At 37.0% G+C, this 21,870-nt stretch overlaps 1 protein-coding gene across 6 annotated transcripts; it reads left to right on the top strand.

Moving 5' to 3' along the window:
* Positions 1-575: 575 nt before the first annotated feature.
* On the top strand, positions 576-15,593 carry MTX3 (metaxin 3). Of its 6 annotated transcripts, XR_004317966.1 has the most exons (11): positions 576-682; positions 1,198-1,267; positions 1,638-1,714; positions 2,715-2,807; positions 3,216-3,398; positions 3,545-3,621; positions 4,284-4,441; positions 4,817-4,913; positions 5,315-5,414; positions 5,725-5,813; positions 8,556-15,593. XR_004317966.1 is itself a non-coding variant. In XM_032475094.1 (9 exons), the coding sequence occupies exons 1-8, from the start codon at positions 602-604 to the stop codon at positions 4,888-4,890; spliced, it is 813 nt and encodes a 270-aa protein (XP_032330985.1). In that variant the 5' UTR covers positions 576-601; the 3' UTR covers positions 4,891-4,913; positions 8,556-15,593. The 6 variants fall into 6 exon arrangements, 2 of the variants coding, with proteins under 2 accessions (XP_032330985.1, XP_032330989.1); XR_004317965.1 differs by lacking the exon at positions 5,315-5,414; XR_004317963.1 differs by having other exon boundaries at positions 5,315-5,813.
* The last annotated feature ends 6,277 nt before the right edge of the window (positions 15,594-21,870 follow it).

Below are 21,870 nucleotides of genomic sequence, written 5' to 3'. Positions count from 1 at the left end.
AACTTTGGAAACTCGTCCCAGGGAGGTGACAGTTAAGCTCATTTTTTGAAGGAACAGTGGCAGGGGAAACAGCTATTCCAGACTGAAGGAAAGTAGAGCTCACTTGACAAACTTCAGGAATAGGGTTCCTTTTAAGGAGCGTCGAGCAAGTGAACACAAAGATGACACGATTGAGAGTGGAAAGAGGAAAAAGCCAAATATTTGAGGGAAAGGAGTCAATTACAAAGAACCTACTGTATGCCAAGTTCTTCACCTCCGCATCATAATTTTAAACACAACAATCTTGTGAATAAACTGTCATGCCTGGTTTACAAATGGATTAGTTTAGGCCCAGGGTAGTAATGTTCAAAGGGCTTGGGACATATTAGGCATCCAGTAAATATTTAAGGAATGAGTTTGTCTGACTTATGGCCCAGAAACCTTAACCCCTGGCCAAGCTGATGGTAAGGGTGCTGTTGTTCACCCCTTCAGGGGTCCTTGACATCTCTCTCCCAATCCCCAAAGTACCCTTCCCTCCCCCTCGCCCCGCCCCCGTGATTCCACGTGCCGGAAATTAGGCGGCAAAAGTACTTCCGGGATAGGAAAGGCCGGCGCCGGCAAGATGGCGGCCCCCTTGGAGCTCAGTTGCTGGGGAGGCGGCTGGGGGCTCCCGTCGGTGCACAGCGAGTCCCTGGTGGTGATGGTGAGGCCGCGTCGCGGGCCCGGGCGCGGGAAAGAAGGGGAGGGGCCAGAGGCGCGAGGCCGGCCGGGCCGGGCCCCCGGCGGCTAGCTGTGGTTCCCCGCGGCGCTCCCGGGCCCAGGCCAGCCGGGGCGCTGCTTGCTGCACGGCCCTGGGCTCCCTCCCATCCAACGAGTTACAGCCTAGCCTGTGACCCCGCCAAAGCCTGGCGGGGTAATCGTGGCTTCTCCGCTTTGCTCAGAGTTTTCTCAGCCTTGCAAAGCTGTCTGGGCGGTGGAGTGAAAGCCCGAAGCAGGAGGCGCGCGCTCCCCTCTCTGCATCTCCCGAACCTTTTGGGGGAGCAAAGTCCCCGAAAGCCTCGTAGCTGGCGCGCAATCCCCGGCTAGAGGTTGGGGAGGGACGCAGTCACTTAATCAGGCGTTTCTGCCTTCGGGGGACCGGGCTTTGAAGTAAAGCTGCTCGGAAAATTGCAATACGTACTCACAGTCTAAAATGTTTTATTGCAAATTCTCTTTCAGGCTTACGCCAAATTTTCTGGTGCACCCCTGAAAGTCAATGTCATAGATAACACCTGGAGAGGTTCAAGAGGTACAGTGTAAACTTTTAAACACTCCTTTCTGCCCTCTCTATGCACCCCTACCCCCCACCCCCGTTTAAAGCTTTGAGGCATGTAGTCATGGAGTGCCTTGGGGTTTTAGTTCTCACCATATGACCTTGGCTGTGTGTTGCTTATGTTTTGATCATTCTGAGTAATACTTCAAAGGACAACCAAATGAGTGGAAATTATGAGAAATGAAAATGCTCTCCAGAACTGTTTTTTTGTGAAATGGCAAAAACCTAAAATGACTTACTCATTTTTTCCTCCTCCAAATGTGATTGGTATAGTTTTTAGGATACTGGAATATCATCAGAGGAAATCGAAATGCTTCCTTGTATGTAAACTGTTTTTTGATTATAGGAGATGTACCAGTTTTGACAAGTGAAGACAATATTGTTTCTCAGCCAGCAAAAATACTAAACTTTTTAAGAAAACAGGTGGGTGGTTCTGTTTGAAGAGTTAGCTTCTTGATCTCTGCATGTTACTTTCTAAAAGAATTTTTTTTAATAAAAATTTTTTTTTAATTTAGAATTATTTTTTGGAGATACATGGGGTTTGATATAAAAATAGACTTCAGAGTCAGTGCTCTAAATCATTAGTTGTACTGTGATTTGAAAGCCATATAGTTACAGTCAGTTTATATTTTATATTATATATTATTTTATATATTTATATATATTTATATATTATATTATTATATTTTATAATATTGGCTTTTATTGAAGTTTAGATATAAGCAGATTCAATTTAGCCATCTTCACTATTACACTTATTGATATGATTGTGAATTTAGTCACATAATTGCTACACATTTTGTGCTGGGTCTGAGATCTGAGTTCCCATCTACTAGCAACTATTTGTTTTTTAAAAGCATAAGCTAATAGTTGCAGTTAAATGTTTCATGAAATAATGTATCCAAAATGTCTAAACATTCAAAGATTTATATAATGTATCCAAAATGTTTAAACATGTAAAGATTTATGTAAATGCAAAAATTACTGGTTTTGCCAATACTTAAAAAAAATCTTGTATCAACACAATTTAGAACTTTCCTAAATTTGAAGGCTTTCTCTTTTCATGGTGAAATGCAACTAATTAGAACTTTCTCCTTATTGTTAACAAAAATAATAATAGCTTCTATGTATTAAGTTTGTATTACATGCCATGCACTAAACTAAACCAGGTCATTGACAGTCATTGAAATAATAGTTAATTTAAAAAACCTCTAAAACTAACGCGTATTCTCCTTACTGTGTGCATGATGCAATGCCAAGAATTTTATTTGTATTAAGCAGCATTTGTCACTGAATTCATGTTTCTTCCCCTTTTAATATGGTAGCCAGTTTTGAGGAAGAATAGGAATCCTAATTTATTTAGCTTCACCATTTTGGGATGCTGTTGACTTAGGAGATTTTTGGGTTTTCTATTTTTTAATAGAAATATAATGCTGATTATGAGCTCTCAGCAAAACAAGGGGCAGATACCCTGGCTTACATTGCTCTCCTTGAAGAGAAGCTTCTTCCTGCAATGGTGAGCATTGGTGAATATTATAGTATTTTAGTGAGCTATTGAAAATATACTTAGTCTGTTTAGAAGAAAAATAATGAAAAAGGCTTAAGAGAAAATTTCATTTACATATTAATCCTGATTCTTTCATGTAATTGGATTCTTTTAGAGATCCAACTAGTGAAACAACACGAATAATCTACTGTGTTCCTTATTCTGGCTGCTTGGAGCACTCAGAGCAGTCAGCAAAACTCACACGTTTAAAAATCTTGATTTAAAAAAAAATCATGATTTATTCTTGAGTCATTCTAACGGGACAATTTGTATGAAGTCATTTTATTCAGAGATATTTATGAAAAACTTTCACATTGATTGAGTAATCTTGCTTTTAAAGGAATATTTTTGTAGTGTTTTTCTTCCTCCTTTTTGCAGCTTCACACATTCTGGGTTGAGAGTGACAATTACTTTTCTGTGACAAAGCCATGGTTTGCATCACAAATTCCTTTTCCCTTGAGTTTGATCCTACCTGGAAGAATGTCTAAGGGAGCACTGAACAGGATTCTCCTGACCAGAGGAGAGCCCCCGCTCTACCACCTCCGAGAAGTAGAAGCTCAGGTATGGTTGAGATCACCTTCAGAGCAAGGGCCCTCCTGAGGAGGGACAAGAGAGAGAGTGGAGATGAACGTACCTATAGATGCCTGCCTGAAAAGGAGTTTTGAGCATCTTTCCAAGTTTTGAGATGTAATTTCATCCTTATTTAGATATACAGAGATGCCAAGGAGTGCCTAAATCTTCTGTCAAACAGATTGGGAACATCTCAGTTTTTCTTTGGAGATACGTGAGTGCATCCCCTTAAAAACCATTTGATGTTTTGTGTGCATATATTCAGTGAGCAGTTATTTAAAGCAAGTTCCCTTGTCCTCCCTCCTTCCTCCCCCTCAATGAATTTTTCACTTAAAAAAAATATTTAATGAACTTTTACTATAGGAAACTTTTTCTGTTGGTGGTAATCTAACATTGATTTAATGTGCTGCGTATGTGAATTTAAAACATCTAAGGCTATTCCCACCCTGTCTCCAGTTTCTGTATAACACTTGTGAATAAAAATGAACCTTAAATTTACAACTTAATTTTCTTCTAAATAAAATACATGGTAGAGTATTTAAAAAAAAAAAAAAAACTACTAACGAGTAAAACCCTAGTTGTATCACTTTTATAAGCCGGAATGGGTAGTAAACCTTTAACTATATTCAATACCTTGCAATAACCTTTAGTGAAAAAGAATATGAAAACGAATATATGTATGTATATGCATGACTGGGACATTATGCTGTACACCAGAAATTGACACATTGTAACTGACTCTATTTCAATTTAAAAAAAAAGACTATATTGTGTACTTCAGAACTGACAAATGTATTTGAGAAAAAAAAATTTTAAACATAATCCCAAATTAGTATTTTCTTACATGCTTTAAAAAAATCCTTAATTTATTTTTAGGCCTTCAACCTTGGATGCCTACGTGTTTGGTTTCCTGGCACCTCTTTATAAAGTACCCTTTCCTAAAGTTCAGTTACAAGAACACTTGAAACAGCTCTCCAACCTGTGTCGCTTTTGTGATGACATCCTAAACAGTTATTTTAGGCTTAGTCTTGAAGGTAGGCTGGTTTCTCTTCAGCTAATTTTTGTTTGCATAGAATATTTGCATATTCTCCTCAGGATGTATAAGCCAAATTCATTACTTGTTAAAGAAGTTTGTGTATTGTCTTTAAATGCTGGTTTATAGAACATTAAAAAGTTCCAACTTTAGTTTTATTCTCATGTGTTAGTTCTTATTTAAATAGAGAAATAAATATTTGCCTTGTCTGTTCTTAGGGATTTTATACATTTCTTGCTTCTTGTTCTTTAACTATTGCCCCTTTGAAGTGGGTCATTTTCTTCTAAAAGTTAGCTACACATATTTATTGAGTCCCTGCTGAAAGATGGCATTTATCCTAATGCAAATGGGCAATTACTTTAAATGTTGCTTCTAGCATTTTCCTGCGTGAACAGAAATCAGCAGCAGATTGCTTTTGGTGAGGTACACTCCCATGATTCCACTACTTGAAAACTGATTGCATCAGACTGGAGGTATAGTAAATAGAGGGCACCTGTCACTTAGCATCTGACTCTGGGAGTGTGGGGCTTTGCGCTTAGTGATTGTAATACTGAATTTGTATTGGGAGATCTGGCAAAAATTGTCCTTTTAAGAAATGGAAGTTATAAGGATAGTTGGCTTAGGGACAGTTTGTTGTTTATAGTGGGTGATGTGTTTTGTATATGATACACTTGGGAAGTGTATAACAAGGGAAGGGTTAGTTGTTTGGAAGTCATGAAACTGAGTAACTTTCAACCCCGTTACTTTGGAGCAGTGGTTAGCAAACCTGACTAGAGAACAAATAGAAAATCTTGGATCCTATACCAGATATACTGAATTTGGATCTCTTAGGGATACATCCCAGGAATCTGTATTTTTTTTTCTTTTTTTTAAGTTCTTCCAAATGCTTCGGATGCCTGGTGGATGGCTGTTTGGACCTTAGAAAGCTGTTCAAATAGTTGTAACTGAAGACCCGTTTGAATGGGTGGGGAAAGGTACAACTCAGAATTGAGAAGGAAATGAGGACTGCTGGGCTCTTACTAATTACTTTGGCTGTCTGCATAACACTTGGCTGGCAGGGTCTCCCTAAGGACACATGTAGTCCTTTTGCGTAAGGTTTGATTTTGGAGCATTACTATCCCTCTTAACTTTCCCTTTGAACCTAGAATGGTTTGTCACTTTTTTAGGGGGTGGGGTGGGGGATGGGGCACTTAGCAGGGTGGATAGACTCAAAATTCTTTCAATCTAAACAGCTTGTAAGGCTTTCAAAATTTCCTCTTTCTGATTTCTGTCCTGGCTTCTTAGGCATCTCTCCTGCTGGACAAGAAACGGTAGATGCAAATCTGCAGAAACTCACACAGCTTGTAAATAAGGAGTCCAACTTGATTGAAAAGGTCAAGTTTACTTCAATCATTATTTTGTATTAGTTGAGTATCTTCCTTTCTGCATTTAGTGTTGTAATTTGGGTTATGCATTAACTTTACCCTTTTAGTTTTTTTTTAAGTTTTTTTTCCAGGAAGCTATTTAATATATATTTACTAAAGTTGTACAAAGTAACAGTTTTGAAGCCAGTAATGGCTTGATTGCTTCAGGGGAAAATCTGATGATAAATGGTATTGTGTTTACTTCTACCACACTTTTCAAGGTAGGAGATCTAAAAGCCTGGCTTAAAAAAAAAAAAAAAAAAAGAGAGAGAGAGAGAGAGACAAACAGAAAACACTTCTTGCTTGCTTGTCTGCCTCTCTGCCTCTGAGGGTTAAAATTTCTTGAGACTGTAAGTGCCTGTGCTTCTCCTTTCTTGCTAATAGCACTGTGAGGTTTTTTTCTTTTTCTACATAAATGGTTTTATTTGTCTCCTTCCTATCTTCTCTGTTCTAAATGATGTCTACAGTTTTTTCCCCCAGTGTGGATATTTTTCCAACTTGGGAGTATGCATTTGGTGTGAGAGATTTTGAGGAACTGGGTAAGAGAGAGAGCCAATGATGAAATTTCAAGGGTGATTCTAATTGGAAAAATACGAGAGTTATGCATTTTTTCCCCAAGTGTCTAATAAACTTACTTTTTTTTCTTTATACGATGCGGCCTGATAACACTGATTAGCAGTTCTTGAGGACTGATTTATGTGAGTTATCTCATTTAATCCTCGCAACAGGTGAGGTGTTGTGCAGGTACTGTTATCCCCATTTTACAGATGAGAGCCTGAAGCTTCAAGAGTAGCTTACAGTATCTCCTGCCTGAGGTCATTCCGCTGGCAAGAGCTGGAGGGGGAATTTGGACCCTGGAAATTGGATTCCAGCATGGGTTTTGCAGTTAGCCATTTAACTCATGAATAAAATTACGTATTTACTACTAATAGCCTGGTTTATAACTGCCACTCTCTGGAATGACCATTCTGTTTCTTTGTATGGTATTTCACATATCTCTTATTAAAGTTTGAGTAAATTGAATGAAAGCCAAGCTTGTCTTAATTCTTAGCCTAACTCAGGAAATCTCATGAGAGGAAATACATTGAAAGTTAAGTGTGGAGAATGGAAAGATTTCTCAGACTGTTTTAGACACTTCTCTGCTAGTTGAAGGCTATCCAGTGTAGTTTCTATTTCTATCTGTGGCAGATTCATTACAGACAAGTGAAGGGAACCATGAAATCCCTACATATGCAGAAAGTGAAACCAAGAGTCCCCATTAGCACTTTGCACTCTTCCATCTTGCCATCAACAATTACCGGAAGTTTCCTGACCTCTGTCTGCCACTGCCCCCTCCCATCCCACTTCCTTTCTGATCTTCAGTACACTTCACTGTTTGCTACAGCATATTAGAACAACAAATTCTATTGGCTACCACTGTTCACCATTTGGACAGAAAAACTAAACTTTAAAAAAAGAAAGAGTTATGTTTGAGGAACTTAGTTTTTGCAAGGAAAAAAAGCCATCTAACACAATTGATTCAAATAGTTCACTGGGAATACTTTTTTCCTATTGGAAAATTAAGAGTTAATTTTTTATTCTCTTTCCTTTCCTATAAATCCCCTGTACCTCTGCTGAAATATTTCCTCTCTGCTTTATGAAAGCATCTTGAGAAGATAAGGGAGAGTTTTGCTCTGCATGTATTCAGAACTCTCAAAAAGCCTGCCTATCAAGTGGCTGATAAGATTCTCTATCTTGCTGGTTTTTTTTTTTTTTTTTTTTTTTTTTTAAAGCACCTGTGTATATCTTGCTGGTTTGTGGTCATTGATGGCAGCTGCTTTCAAGTCTTTTATGAGGCAGCTGAACCCCAGGACCTGAATCTTGCACTCAAGATGTGCGGTACGCTGGTTAAAGGTAGTTTTCTAAGGTCTGACTCAGTTCTAAATAACCCCTCTTCTAGCATGTCCAGGGATGCTAGTGCCCTCCTTAGGGTAAGTCTGAAACTCTTGGGTACTTTCTCAGTATGCTCCTTATTACTTTGTTTCTCTGGAGCAGACTTAGAACTGACCCAATGTTTGCAGTGCCTAGGTCTAATAATTTGTCCTCCTTTCTGTCTTTTTCTAGCTTCCCTTGGAAGCCTAAAAGAGGTGATCTTTTGGAGTGGAGTTAGGTCATTTTTATTGAGGCAATGAGGAAAGAACAATACTGTTAGAATCAGATTTCAGCTCTGATAGTAGCTTTGCAACCTAATGCAAATTTGGTAACCTTTCTGAGCTTCATTTTTCTAATCTGTAAAATGGAGAATGATTGTGCCTTTTTTTCCTTTATAATTGTGTTGGGAAGATCAAGTGAGGTATTGTACATGAACATACTATGTAAACCGTGGAGCTTAGTGTAACAGAAATTTTGCTTTTATATTTCTATTAGAAGATCTCTTAAACCAGGTTGTGCTATGGCTGAGTTCAGTAGACTGTTCACTTTGTGGAATTACTATAATTTTGTGAAGGCATCAAGAATGAGCCATACTGCCTTTATACATATAGTGAGTCAGCTAGTATTTAGATACGACGTTTAGAATTTTTAAGAGATTATTTGCAAGAAAAAGGTCTCTCTAGCAGTCCTGGGAATGTAAGGTTCTGCACTCGTCAAGACTGTAGTCTGGATGGGGAGGCCACAGTCCATGTAAGTGGAGCCACAGCCATTAGTCAGATGTACCTTTTGTATTTTCCACAGATGGATGACAATCTTCGCCAAAGCCCTCAGCTTCCTCCTCGGAAACTGCCAACACTTAAACTGACTCCAGCAGATGAAGAAAGTAATTCCTTACAACGACTGTCACCCTGACAGTCATCATGCTTTGTATCCAAAGTTGTATAATTGTTGCAGTAATCTCACTAAGTGTGCGAGGGCAAACAAGAAAATGTCATAAATGGGTATAAGGAAGACTCTAAAACAAAAGGAACTTTCTATGACAGCAATTTCTTTTTAGCTAGGAAGCTTGTGTTTTAGCTTGGCAATGCACTTTAACTAACATCAACGTGAATGTTAAATGAACTTGGGGAAAAAAGAAAACACATTGTACTGTATATAAAAAATCTGCCTTAACCTCGGCAGATTTTTGTCTTTGGTTCACATTTGCTGGCCAAAAGCTCCACTTCTGTTCTGAATGTGCACTCTTAATTTATTCGTTAATTTATTAATTTAGTTTCCTTAGCCCAGTTTGAATATCTAATCTGTGGCTCTTGGGCTGAGGCCTTTTTCTTCTGGTTAGAAATCTGATGCCTATTTTAGACATTAGGAAAAGTATATTATTCTAATATTCTATTTACTTCAATAGAAAAGCCTGTATTTAACTTTAAAAAGCAACAAGGAATGTGTTTTTAAATTATGCTCTCATAAGTCTAATCTTTTGGGGAAATATATAAATATTAAAGGTGGTTACATACACTATTTGTCTGACTATATGCACTTCAATATAGCAGTATTTGCTGATGAGTTCAATATAGGTGAGCAAGGGCTCTTTTAATTTATTGGAGCTTTACACCTGTGTATTCGTAGTACATCTTTAACTCTAGTCATCTCTTTCTTGGACTGATTTCAGGAGAGCTGAATGTGTTGGTCATTGTCACTATGCCAGGCTGTAAAGTCTCACTGAAACTTGCCCAGGTGTTAGATACCTCGCAGGAGGGGCCCACCGACAGAGTAATAGATGTACCTACTGTGCGCCTGGTCCGAGTTCACCGTGCTTGGGTCAGACCAGTGTTCTTTCATAAGAAACATATCATGTGGTCAAAAGCTTTATGACAACTAATTATTTTCCATATAATTTAACTACAGTGGAAGGATCCAATGGAATAATTGGAAATAGCAGTTGATTTTTAAGAACATTTTCTATGTATTGGTTGCTGAATGGTTAAAGGATTTGCTGTGCAGGTAATTTTTACTTATAATAGAATCTTACTTATTTTAGTGGCTGAGGTGCTGCTGTTGTCCTAAAACCACTTCTGGGTTTTTTTAAATACAGGACCATGTTTTTGATTAGTGTCTTAAAAGACAACTATGGTGCTCAGCAAATCTTATCACATCCTGCAGAAACCCCCAGGTTAAGAAAACAGCTTTGTAGTCAAGAGATTTGTCTAATTTGAGCTAAGTTGAGCTCAGCTTTGACCTGTATCCTCTCAATTTGTTCCGTATCTAGGTAGCTATTTATACAAGAGTCTTTAAGTCACTGTAAATATTTTTTCTTGAAGGTTTTAATTAAATGTGAAACGTGGTAGTGTTCAAAATCTTGTTCATCTGTTTGGATGCATTGAGGGAAAGTAACTCATGAGTTTCACATTACTTCTGCAACAGGTGGGAAAGGGTGTGTGTTACGTGTTAGACTTCTATTGGATTCCAGCAATTGGAAATCTGTATGAATATTCTATGTTGGAAATTATGACCGCAGGACTTTATTGTCCTCTTGGAATTGATGTATCTTGGAGAAGGGTGGTTAGCACGTTAATCAGACATCTGTTTATGCTTTAGTCAGGGTTAGTTGTTTTCAATTATGATTTCTATTAAAACTTCCAAAAAGCATTTGAAGTGGCTTATGATTGTCAAACACGTGTAAAACAGGATGACTAAAATTATTTTTTGAAAAAATAAAAAATGTGTTGGAGAGAGAACTATAATAGACCTAGCAGGTTCTAAAATCAAGTGGTAAATTTAACTCCGAGTTTCTCCATGGGCAAAGTCAAAAGATTATACTGGGTTATGTAAATTTTTCTGTCCGCAAAACTACTAATACCCATGAGTAAGAAAACTGTTTTTACATTTTTATAAGAATATGGGAGATTGTGTTCTTGTGACAGAAAGATGCAGCCAATTAAGCATACTGTCATGTTTGCTGTGTTGGAAGTTTAATCAAAAGATGCCATTTTAGGATAACAAGTATTTGTCATTTTTTTAGTAGAGAAGACAACTGTAAGTATGATTTATTTCCTTTTGGTCATTCCTGCTTTGAACTGCCTTTAGATGTATACTGTATGGGCCATGATGCTTCCAGACTACCTTTCCTAAGATGCAAAATATGATTTAGATAAGTAAGACCTGATGTGTTGGGTTACTTAGTTGACCTTGGTATAAGCCAACGAGATGCCCAGAAGCTATCATCGCACACACCACTCCAGGGACCAGCCACACATATAGGAAGCTCTTGGAAAGAAACAGCTTTCTAGATAGGGCAGAGAGCTTGTGATCAACCTGTCAGGATCTGCTATGGATAATTTGCTGAGATAAATGGTCCACAGTCTTTAAAGACTGTGAGCAACTTTCTTTTGGACGTGATGGTGGAGAATAATATGATAAAAGGGACTATGTTTGTGTTTATATTTCTTGGCATTATAGGATTAGAAAATAGGTCAGATAAAGTAAAGATCTTCCATCCACAAACTCATCGGTCATCCATAAGCCTGACCATTCTCGTAATACCAAAGAAACTATAAAGAATATTGAGGATAGTCATTCCTACACACTGTTTTTTTTTCCTCTAAAAGGTTGGCATTAACAAATGAATCAAATTTCAACCTAGGTATATTTGTATTATTTTTTGAGTGCTAGAGGATTGGTGATTCCACATTAAATCCAAAGCATTTTGATTTCCATTTGTAACTTCTGTTCATTTAATATTGCTTGATATATTAACATGAAAGAACAGGGAAGCTTATTTCAGAGTGCTAAGTTACAATTTTCAGAAGCCTGCAAGATGGAAAACTAGACATCGAAAGAGGCAGAAATTGGTTAACAGTGATAGTATCTGAGAAAACCAAGTTTTAAAGGCAGCATCTTGTGAAAAAAAGTGGTAAAGTTGGTAGTATGTTTTCTTAGAGCCTCTTCCAGGAATAGACATTTACGAGGTCTATCAGATTTTTTGACAGTTTTTCATAAACTGTCAAAAATTTTCTCTCTCTCAAACCAGAATATAAATGCTTAAATGTAAAGATAAGAAGCTGAATGATGGTTACATAGGACCACTCTGTACTATTTTTGGAACTTCTTGTGAGTCTGTAATTATTTCAAAATAAAAGGGTTTTAAAAATAAATTCATTAGAGTAAATTTATCACTATCTACATAAGTTATGATTTAAAATTTAATGCTTCAAATATAGTATTCAGTTCCAGATGAATAAATACATAATATAACTTAAATATAATTTATTTCATTTTTGAGTTTAAAGGAAAAAGAAACTCAGGTTTGTAACAAATGATTATGTAAAGATCTATTTTGCCTTGTCAGCAAAGAAAAAACAAGCTAGAACCAAGAACCCCTTTACCCTAGGATATAAAAAAATTCTATGATTTTATGTTTGTAATTACGTCTTTTTCTTCCTGCGGTACCTGGGTTTACTTTTGAGGATAAATGTTTTGAGAAGAGCCCTTCTGTGTCTCTGTGTGGCAGTCCCTCTTTGCTGTGCACGTGTTCTCCAACTACATAGCGCACGAAATGCACTCTAGGACCACGCTTTAATGAAGAAGGCTAGGCATGTCTGCATGCTTTTTATTTTAAGCTCATAGGGATTCAGTGATTGACTTTGTCTTGGTTGTTTATATAATTAAAGTCCTGAGCAGAGCCACATAGTGTATTTTGGGTTGTGATGGTGGTCTTTTGTGTATGTTGTTCGCATTAGTAATTATCTTTTGCCTTTTTTCTTATTCAGCTCTGTGGAATTTACATCTACTTTTCACTGTTTTTGTATTTCTTAAACAGATTGTTAGGAAATTTGCTAGTTACATGAATCAAAGATCAGTAATCCTAGCCTCAAAGGTTTTATTGAAATTTCATGAGATCTTCAAAATGTTGATTTTCACAGAGATATAAAGATGGAGTTTTTTGTTTTTAAAGGATTTGCAAAATAATTTAGCCCCAAACTCTTGTTGGGAAATAATATTTGTTAGAAACCTGAGTTACCTGCCCTAGGCTTAAAATTCTTGTGATTGAGGTGGAGAGGTACTCTCAGAATAAAAAAGCATACAAAAATTGTTTGTTGCAGATGAGGAGTCCAGTGATTACTGATGAGAATTAACATTTTTGAGCAATGATGTAAGAAAGGGTAACTTTGAGTTGGATGTTTGTAAATAGAGGGTGAGTGTTACAATAGAAGACTATTCAGAGCAAAACAAAGTAGCTTCTATAGAAAAAAAAATACAGGAAAGTAAGTCTTTTTGTATGCTCATTATTAATTTGAAATTATATTGTAAGATTTTTTAAAATTATCTTTTCGTTTCTTGGAGAAGCAGTTCAAGATATATCTTGGCAAAATATATTTTGTATTATTATGTAGAGGGTTATGTGGTCAGGTAAGTTTGGGAAATGCTGGGTTGGACAAAGTTAAGTTACTGTGGGCTTTTCAGGACCTTGGATATGCTGTGGTGTGGTTTCAAACTCTAAGAAGGGCCTGTATTTTATATGCCATTTCCCTAATTTATTTTTATGTGGATTTTTTTTTTAAGTAGGTGTCATGTGAGATTTTTGTCCTGGGAAATACACTTAGGGAAATGCTGCCCTAGAGTGTTTTTGCTTGTTTGTGCTCATTGCAAAGGTTTCCTGTTGTTGGCTGCCCCTCTAGTGAGTGGTGATAAAATGGGAAGAGACAGGTTAGGAATCCCTTAGACCATGGAGTTGATGGAGGAGTCACTGAGGTTTAATTAAGTTGCTTGTTTAGGCACATGAGGTCACATGTTGGTCAGTCCAGCCTCTTTCCCTAGAATCCCAGGTGGCTTGGAAGAGCTGTACAGAGGTGTGGACCGCTGGTTTCAGAGAACTAACCACTTCTTAGGCATCTATCAAACAGAGGGAACCAACTTGGAATTCTAGAACAATTTTCCAAACTGTTTTTGGTTATACTTTAAAAGTGACAAAAAGATTTCATGTATAACTGAAAAATTGTGCTTCACAATGGAATTTGATACAACATTGTGAAATGACTATAACTCAATTAAAAAAAAGTTAAAAAAAAGAAAATTCACTCATCAAACTAATCACAGTTCCCTATAAATATTATATCCGACAAAACTCTAGGGATACATATGGTTTTGCAACCTTCGCTGCACAAGGTCGTAGATAACACTGTGTTAAATATATAGTTCATAGCTGCATTCACTTTGTACTCTTTGTGACATTTTATTGGCTCTCATGCTGTTATTGGTAATAGGGTAATGTCCACAGAACCAAAAATGGCAAAAGAGTTTTTCTTCCATTACCTGTGCTTTTTCCTTTTTTAAAATAAGAAAATCATAAGAAGAGCACAGTAGGAAGGTGTCTCCAGTTCAAATTAAGAATCAAATATTGTAGCCAACAAAGGAGAGTTTTTAAAAAACAGTTCTGTGTTTTTATATAGAAAACTGTTGTATTTTTTGAAACTTGTAATTATGTGAAGTGATGGATATTAAGTAAGCATTATGGCAATCATTTTGCTATAGACACATATATTGAATAATTATGTTGTATAACTTAAACTATTACAATGTTACATATCAATTATATATGAATAAAACGGGAAAATATTTAAAAAAATAAAAGTGACAAAAGGCAATGGTATTTGTAGCACTAACGTCACATACAAGCTGGTCATTATATACACACAGTGTCATAGAAAGTTACAGTTGCTTTGGTGACAAAAGCAAAGGAAATTTAATATTTTCAAGATCTGTTACTGAAGATATGGCCTAAATGAGGATTGTATGTTTATGTGTGCATTTTCTAAGATGAGGGTTTAGAGTTTTTTTTATTAAATTCTCAGCTGTTTTTATATCCTAAAAAACTTAAACCTCACTAGACCTCCAAATTTTAGAAGACTAAATATGTCTGATTTCATTTCAAAGTATGAAACCAGTTCACAAATCAAGTGTAAGGATGCTCTTTGTTTTCTGCAATGTATACTGTTGCATATTTGGAAATGCATGCTTTGAATGTGTATTTGATAGAAAGCTTGCCTTTGGGTTTGAGTTGTGGTGTAATGGTGAACATCTCGCCATGTGAAAAGCAGTTGGATCTTTGTTCTGATCCTTTAGATTTCCTCATGCAAATTCGGAGAAATGCCTTTTAATCATTGAGTTTACATATTGCAGATCCTTGAAGGCAGGAAAAAAAGACTTGCTGGAGTTTGCATCAGTCCTGAGCGAGTCATGCAGTATAGAGAAGGCTATGTCGTCCATTTGTTCTTGAGACTGTTGGCTGCCTCTCCTGCAGTGCTGGCATCTTTATTTCTTGGAGAAGGACGGGTGTACTCAAGCTTTTATGTTAATTGCATAAAGATGAGCTTTATTCTTCTTCTGACTTGATGTTTTATTTTGTAAACTGAGAAATAATGCCTTTCCATTTTTTCTGTTCATTCCTGAAGTGGAAATCTGAGGTGTCTGTAATGTAACTTTAGCTTTCTGGAAGACTGATAGCAAAGAGGACAATAGGAAATATATGTATACTCATACTGGTTTTGTTCCATCAAGCTCATCTTTGAATGATAAACATTTCAAACATCTGTTCTAGTGTACAAATACTATAGTTCTGTTATAAAGTAAACAGTCTTAAAATAAGCAATGTTGATCACAATTTCAATATTCTAGCCTTGCCTAGTGCGAATATATTTTACTGAGAGACTATGTATAAATACCCAGAAGTGGTGATGATGATCATTGTTGTAAAGAATTTATTCTCATAAATGAGAAACTGGATACAATGTTGAAATTGCTATTTTTCACAATAAAATCTCAAATTGCTTGAATGTTTATTAACTCCTGGTTTAATGTTATTTATTTCCGGAGGTGAATATTTCATTGGGGAGAATTTTTGGGTGGTTGAAAATAGTTCTGTACTAGGACTAGGCTAGGTAGAGGGTTGTTCTTTTTAAAATATCCATTCTTTGGAAAGATACCACATGCTCCTGGATTGGAAGGGCCAATATTGTTAAAATGTCCATACTGCCCAAGGCAATCTTCAGATTTAATGCCATCCCTATCAGATTACCCAGGACATTTTTCACAGAACTAGAACAAATCACATTAAAATTTATATGGAATCACAAAATACCCAGAATTGCCAAAGCATCACTGAAGAAAAAGAATGAGGCTGGAGGAATAACCCTCCTAGACTTCAGACAATACTACAACACTACAGTAATCCAAACAGCATGGTATTGGTACAAAAACAGATGTATGGATCAATGGAACAGAACAGAGAGCCCAGAAATGAACCCACAAACTTTTGGTCAATTAATCCTTGCCAAAGGAAGCAAAAACATACAGTGGAATAAAGACAGTCTCTTCAGCAAATGGTATTAGGAAAACTGGACAGCTGCATGTAAATCAATGAAGTTAGAATATTCCCTCAAACCATACACAAAAATAAACTCAAAATGGCTTAAAGACTTAAACATAAGACAAGACACAATAAATCTCCTAGAAGAAAACATAGGCAAAACATTGTCTCACATACATCTTAGCAATGTTCTCCTAGAGCAGTCTACCCAAGCAATAGAAATAAAAGCAAGGATAAACAAATGGGACCTAATTAAACTTGCAAGCTTCTGCACAGCAAAGGAAACCATAAGTAAAACAAAATGACAACCTACGGAATGGGAGAAAATTTTTGCAAACAAAACTGACAAAGGATTATCTCCAGGATATATAAGCAGCTCATATGACTTAAGAAAAAAACACAACCCAATCCAAAAATGGGCAGAAGACCTAAACAAGCAATTCTCCAAGGAAAAAATACAAATGATCAATAGGCACATGAAAAAATGCTCAATATCACTAATTATCAGAGAAATGCAAATCAAAACTACAATGAGGTATCACCTCACACCTGTCAGAATGGCCATCATAAAAAAGTCCACAAATGACAAATGCTGGAAAGGCTGTGGAGAAAAGGGTACCCTCCCACACTGCTGGTGGGAATGCTGGTTAGTGCAGCCACTGTGGAAAACAGTATGGAGATTCCTCAAAAAACTAGGAATAGACTTACCATTGACCCAGTAATCCTGCTCCTGGGCATATATCCAGAAGGAACCCAACTTCAAAAAGACACTTGCACCCCAATGTTCATAGCAGCATTATTTACAATAGCCAAGACATGGAAGCAGCCTTAATGTCCATCAAGAGATGACTGGATAAAGAAGAGGTGGTATATTTATACAATGGAATACTATTCAGCCATAAAAACCATCAACATAACGTCATTTGCAGCAACATGGATGTTCCTGGAGAATGTCATTCTAAGTGAAGTAAACCAGAAAGAGAAAGAAAAATACCCTATGAGATTGCTCATATGTGGAATCTAAAAAAAACCAAAAAACAAAAAACATAAATACAAAACAGAAATAGACTCATAAACATAGAATACAAACTCGTGGTTGCCAAGGGGCGGGGGGTGGGAAGGGATAGACCGGGAGTTTCAAAATTAGTAGATACTGACTGGCATATGTAGAATAGATAAACAAGATTATATGGTATAGCACAGGGAAATATATACAAGATCTTGTGGTAGCTCACAGTGAAAAAAAAAAAGTGACAATATATGTATGTTCATGTATAACTGAAAAATTGTGCTCTGCACTGGAATTTGACACAACATTGTAAAATGACTATAACTCAATAAAAAAAAGTTTAAAAAAAGTTGGACAACCAATTAAATTGAAATTTTAAACAAACAAACAAAAAAAGAAAACATAGGCAAAACATTATCTCACGTACATCTTAGCAATGTTCTCCTAGAGCAGTCTACCGAAGCAATGGAAATAAAAGCAAAAATAAACAAATGGGACCTAATTAAACTTAAAAGCTTTGCACAGCAAAGCAAACCATAAGCAAAACGACAACTTACAGAATGGGAAAGAATATTTGCAAAAGATGAGACTGACAAGGGTTTGATTTCCATAATATATAAACAGCTCATAATGACTTAATAAAACAAACAACCCAATCCAAAAGTGGGCAGAAGACCTAAACAAGCAATTCTCCAATGAAGACATATGAATGACCAATAGGCAAATGAAAAAATGCTCAATATCACTAATTATCAGAGAAATGCAAATCAAAACTACAATGAGGTATCACCTCACACCCGTCAGAATGGCCATCATTCAAAAGTCCACAAATGATAAAATGCTGGAAAGGTTGTGGAGAAAAGGGAACCCTCCTACACCGCTGGTGGGAATGCAGTTTGGTGCAGCCATTGTGGAAAACAGTATGGAGATTCCTCAAAAGACTAAAAATAGACTTACCATATGATCCAGCAATCCCACTCCTGGGCATATATCCAAAGGGAACCTTAATTCAAAAAGACACCTGTACCCTAATATTCATAGCAGCACTATTTACAATAGCCAAGACATGGAAACAACCTAAATGCCCATCAACAGATGACTGGATAAAGAAGAGGTGGTATATTTATACAATGGAATACTACTCAGCTATAAAAAATGATAAAATAATGCCATTTGCAGCAACATAGATGGCCCTGGAGAATGTCATTCTAAGTGAAGTAAGCCAGAGAGAGAAAGAAAAATACCATATGATATCACTCATAAGTGGAATCTTAAAAAAAAGCCAAATGAACTTATATATAAAACAGAAAAAGACTCACAGACAGAATATAGACTTGTGGTTACCAGGGGGGAATGGAGTGGGAAGGGATAAACTGGGAGTTCCAGATTTGCAGATGCGGACTGGTATATATAAAATAGATAAACAAGTTTATACTGTATAGCACAGGGAAATATATTCAGTATCTTGTAGTAGCTTACATTGAAAAAGAATATGAAAATGAATATACGTATATTCAAGTATGGCTGAAGCATTGTGCTGTACACCAGAAATTGACACAACAGTATAAACTGATTACACCTCAATAAAAAAAATAAAATGTCCTTTCTGTGATGCATGGAGATCATGTGTACTCTTTCCACTCTGTACTCAAGGAGGTTACAGACCTGCTCCCTAGGCCATGGTATGCGTATGACCTCAGACAGCTCACACAACTTCTCAGAGCTACAGTTATTTCACCCCTCTGGCCTTACATGTTTCTTTAAAATTTTCGCTTTTGCTCACCTAGACAGTCCAGTGATGTTCCATGTAATTGCGTGACGTCATACACTGAGAAAAATAATGCAATTCCAGTTGGAGGGGAGATATTCATATTTTTTGCTTCCTTTCTTTTTTTTAATGGAGTAGGATTTAGGGGTATATAGACTCCTGTTAGAGCTGTTAGTCAAGTAAGGGCAGGTTCCCTGAGGGGATGAATCTTTGTTAGTAGAGTTTATTTTTTACACTGAGGTATAATTTACATATGGTAAAATGCCTCAACCTTCCACATGTATTTCTCTCACATGAGGAGCCAGCTACATCTTCATTGATACTTCTATCCCCAAAGAACACAAACCTTAACTGCATACGAACTTTGGATTCAGATAAAGTTTCTCTGGGCGGATTGATCACCTGCTTTCTGCAAGAGAGCAGGAAAGGTGAATTGGTAGAGGTGGGATAATAGAATTTTTTTGAGGAAAGACAACTGTTTGGAGTCACAAAGCTGAGAACCTTTCAACAAAGATCTCTGGAAATTTTGGTTCTTAATTGCTCAGCTCCGAGGCTTGACTTGGGTCTGGGGCTGTTGGGGGCGCTCCTGGATGACTGCTGAGTAGGAGATCCTCAGTGCACAGTAGGCTACAGCATGAACAGTGCTCTGTTTCCCCTTTGCCACAAATAGCAGCTACTGTTAGGAAGACATTTAAGTTCTACCGTTTGGGGATCTTTTCTGAAGTGAATCTCCATAGGAGAAAGACTGAGATGTAGGAGAACCACTAAGATCACTGAGTGCTGCCCGTATGTTTGAGATGAGTGTATATGAGAACAAGAGGGAAACGGTGGCGGACAGTGTAAGGATTTGTCTTACTCAAGGTCATCTTGTAATTAAGTTCCTAGTTGTAACGCAAAGGGATGCTCATCCCTTCTCGATCTGACAGGAGAAAGGATGAGAAGCCATGGTGCATTTCTCCAGGTACCTTCATCAGCCTCCTGGAATGCTCGAGGCATCTGTGGTTAAGAAATGAAGATGGCTGTGCATCATCAAAGGCGGTTCTAATTTCTAACACAGCCAACTGGAGGCTCCAAAAGTTGTATTTTTCCAAAAGAGGGAGGCTCTTATATTTATCCTACTTTTTGAGTAAGCGAGTGAAAATAAGGACATTTTGACGTTTATAAGTAAAATTAGGGATTGGTTTCTCAGATCCTAGTTTGGGGCAGGTGGTCTTTTCAAGAATTCACATTTTGAAAAAGTTAAGAAATCTTTTAGTGTAGTAGGAAGCATGATGCTTCCCAGATATCACAGTTAAGACCAAACAGATTTCAGTTTTATTTTAAACGCACAAAGCAAACGGACTTATCTGAAGGCTGTCAGATCATGCCTCTCCTGATGTGTGTTGTCCCAGGTTTCCCCATAAAGGGGGAGATTGCCTTTTTCATCTAATGGACATAGTTTACATTTTGTATTACATGTAACATCCAATTCACAGGGTGACTGCTGCTAAAATGGTTTAGAAGAAGGTGGGAAGGGATAGAGTAGATGAAGAAATTAAGAGGAGAAAGGACCAAAGAGAAAGGAACTCTAAATATGATGGGATTGGGGCTGTGGGGATGAATAGAGAAAGAGAATGGATTTTAGAGTTAGAAAGCCTGGCTGAAGACAGCACACCAAACTGATGATTTTAAGCAAGCTGCTTGAGGCTTAGTCTGCGTTACTATTTATTGCAATGCAGTGGAGTAAGTGAACCTGACACCAATTCTCTTCCTTCCTTTTGAGGCCCCACAGCTCTGGGGTACTTTAGCTTATTACCAATTTTAAATATGATTACATTGTTATTACGTGTTTACTCCTAGTCTAGGCAAATCTTTTTTATGTATTTGATTTTTGGAAAAAAATTATTAAAATTTAGAAGCTATCAACAGAAAGAGCCCCATCCCACCTCATGAATAACCTCTGTTAACCTGTTGGTATCTAATCTTTTGGTCTTTTATTTTCTATACACACACATACACAATTCTGTATGGGCTATAATCCCATAGTATATACTGTTCTGTAATACGCTTTTTCACTTAATATTCAGAAAATCTTGTAGGTCATTACATATTCTACATGATTTTTAAAGGTTGTGTGGAATTTCACTGTATGGGTGTAACACTGTTCATTTCATTCCCTTGTGATGGACATTAGGTTCCTCTCGTGATGGTCCTTGTTGCGCATTATTAAGTTGTTTCTCAGGAAGATTGGTCCACTTTGTGTTCTCTGAGGCCCCGTGGAGGGGAGCCTGTTTTATTGCAACCCCACCAACTTTGAGTATTCTTTATCTTGTTACTAATCTGGGAGGTAAAAAATAGTATATTTATTTCTTTAATATGTATTTCTTTGATAACTAGTAAGGTTGAATATTTTCCGTCTGTCTACAATCATCTATATTTCTTCTGTAAGTTGTCTATTCATATTCTGCATAAAAGGAAAATTACTTAACTTCTCTGAAACCCTGTTTTCTCAGCTGTAAATTGGGGTTTCCATGTGGTCTAAATTCAATAACACATTGTGGATCCAGAACATGGCAGGTGTGTAAGAGTATTATTTCCTGGATTAAGAGCTCTCAGACGGTAGAGACATCTTTCTTTATTGTATCCCAGCACCTAGCACAAGGCTTGGAACATAGGAGGAACTCAGAAAGGTTTTGAGATGGGACGAGTAGATGGGGTTTGAAAACATTTTGAGTATATCAGGAAAAGGAATGAGAAAAGCTGAAGCCAAGACCCAGTGAATCAGCAGTGAGAAAACTGGTGGGTTCCTCAGAAGCTTACTATTAAAATGAAAGAATTTAAATTCTCTTCTCAAAGCTCTACAAGAAACAATTTCTTATAGATTAAATGGCTAAAGGACATTAAATACCCATATTTAGGCTGTAATTAGCCTTGACAAGTTGAGTGATATTTTTTTTGGTAAGCTAAGGCGTACATATTTTAAGTACACTAAAGTACA

The sequence above is a fragment of the Camelus ferus genome, chromosome 3 (assembly GCF_009834535.1).
Source record: "Camelus ferus isolate YT-003-E chromosome 3, BCGSAC_Cfer_1.0, whole genome shotgun sequence".
Lineage (NCBI taxonomy): Eukaryota > Metazoa > Chordata > Mammalia > Artiodactyla > Camelidae > Camelus > Camelus ferus.
Note: the sequence above shows the minus strand (reverse complement) of the source record. Positions and strands in the feature narration are given on the sequence as shown.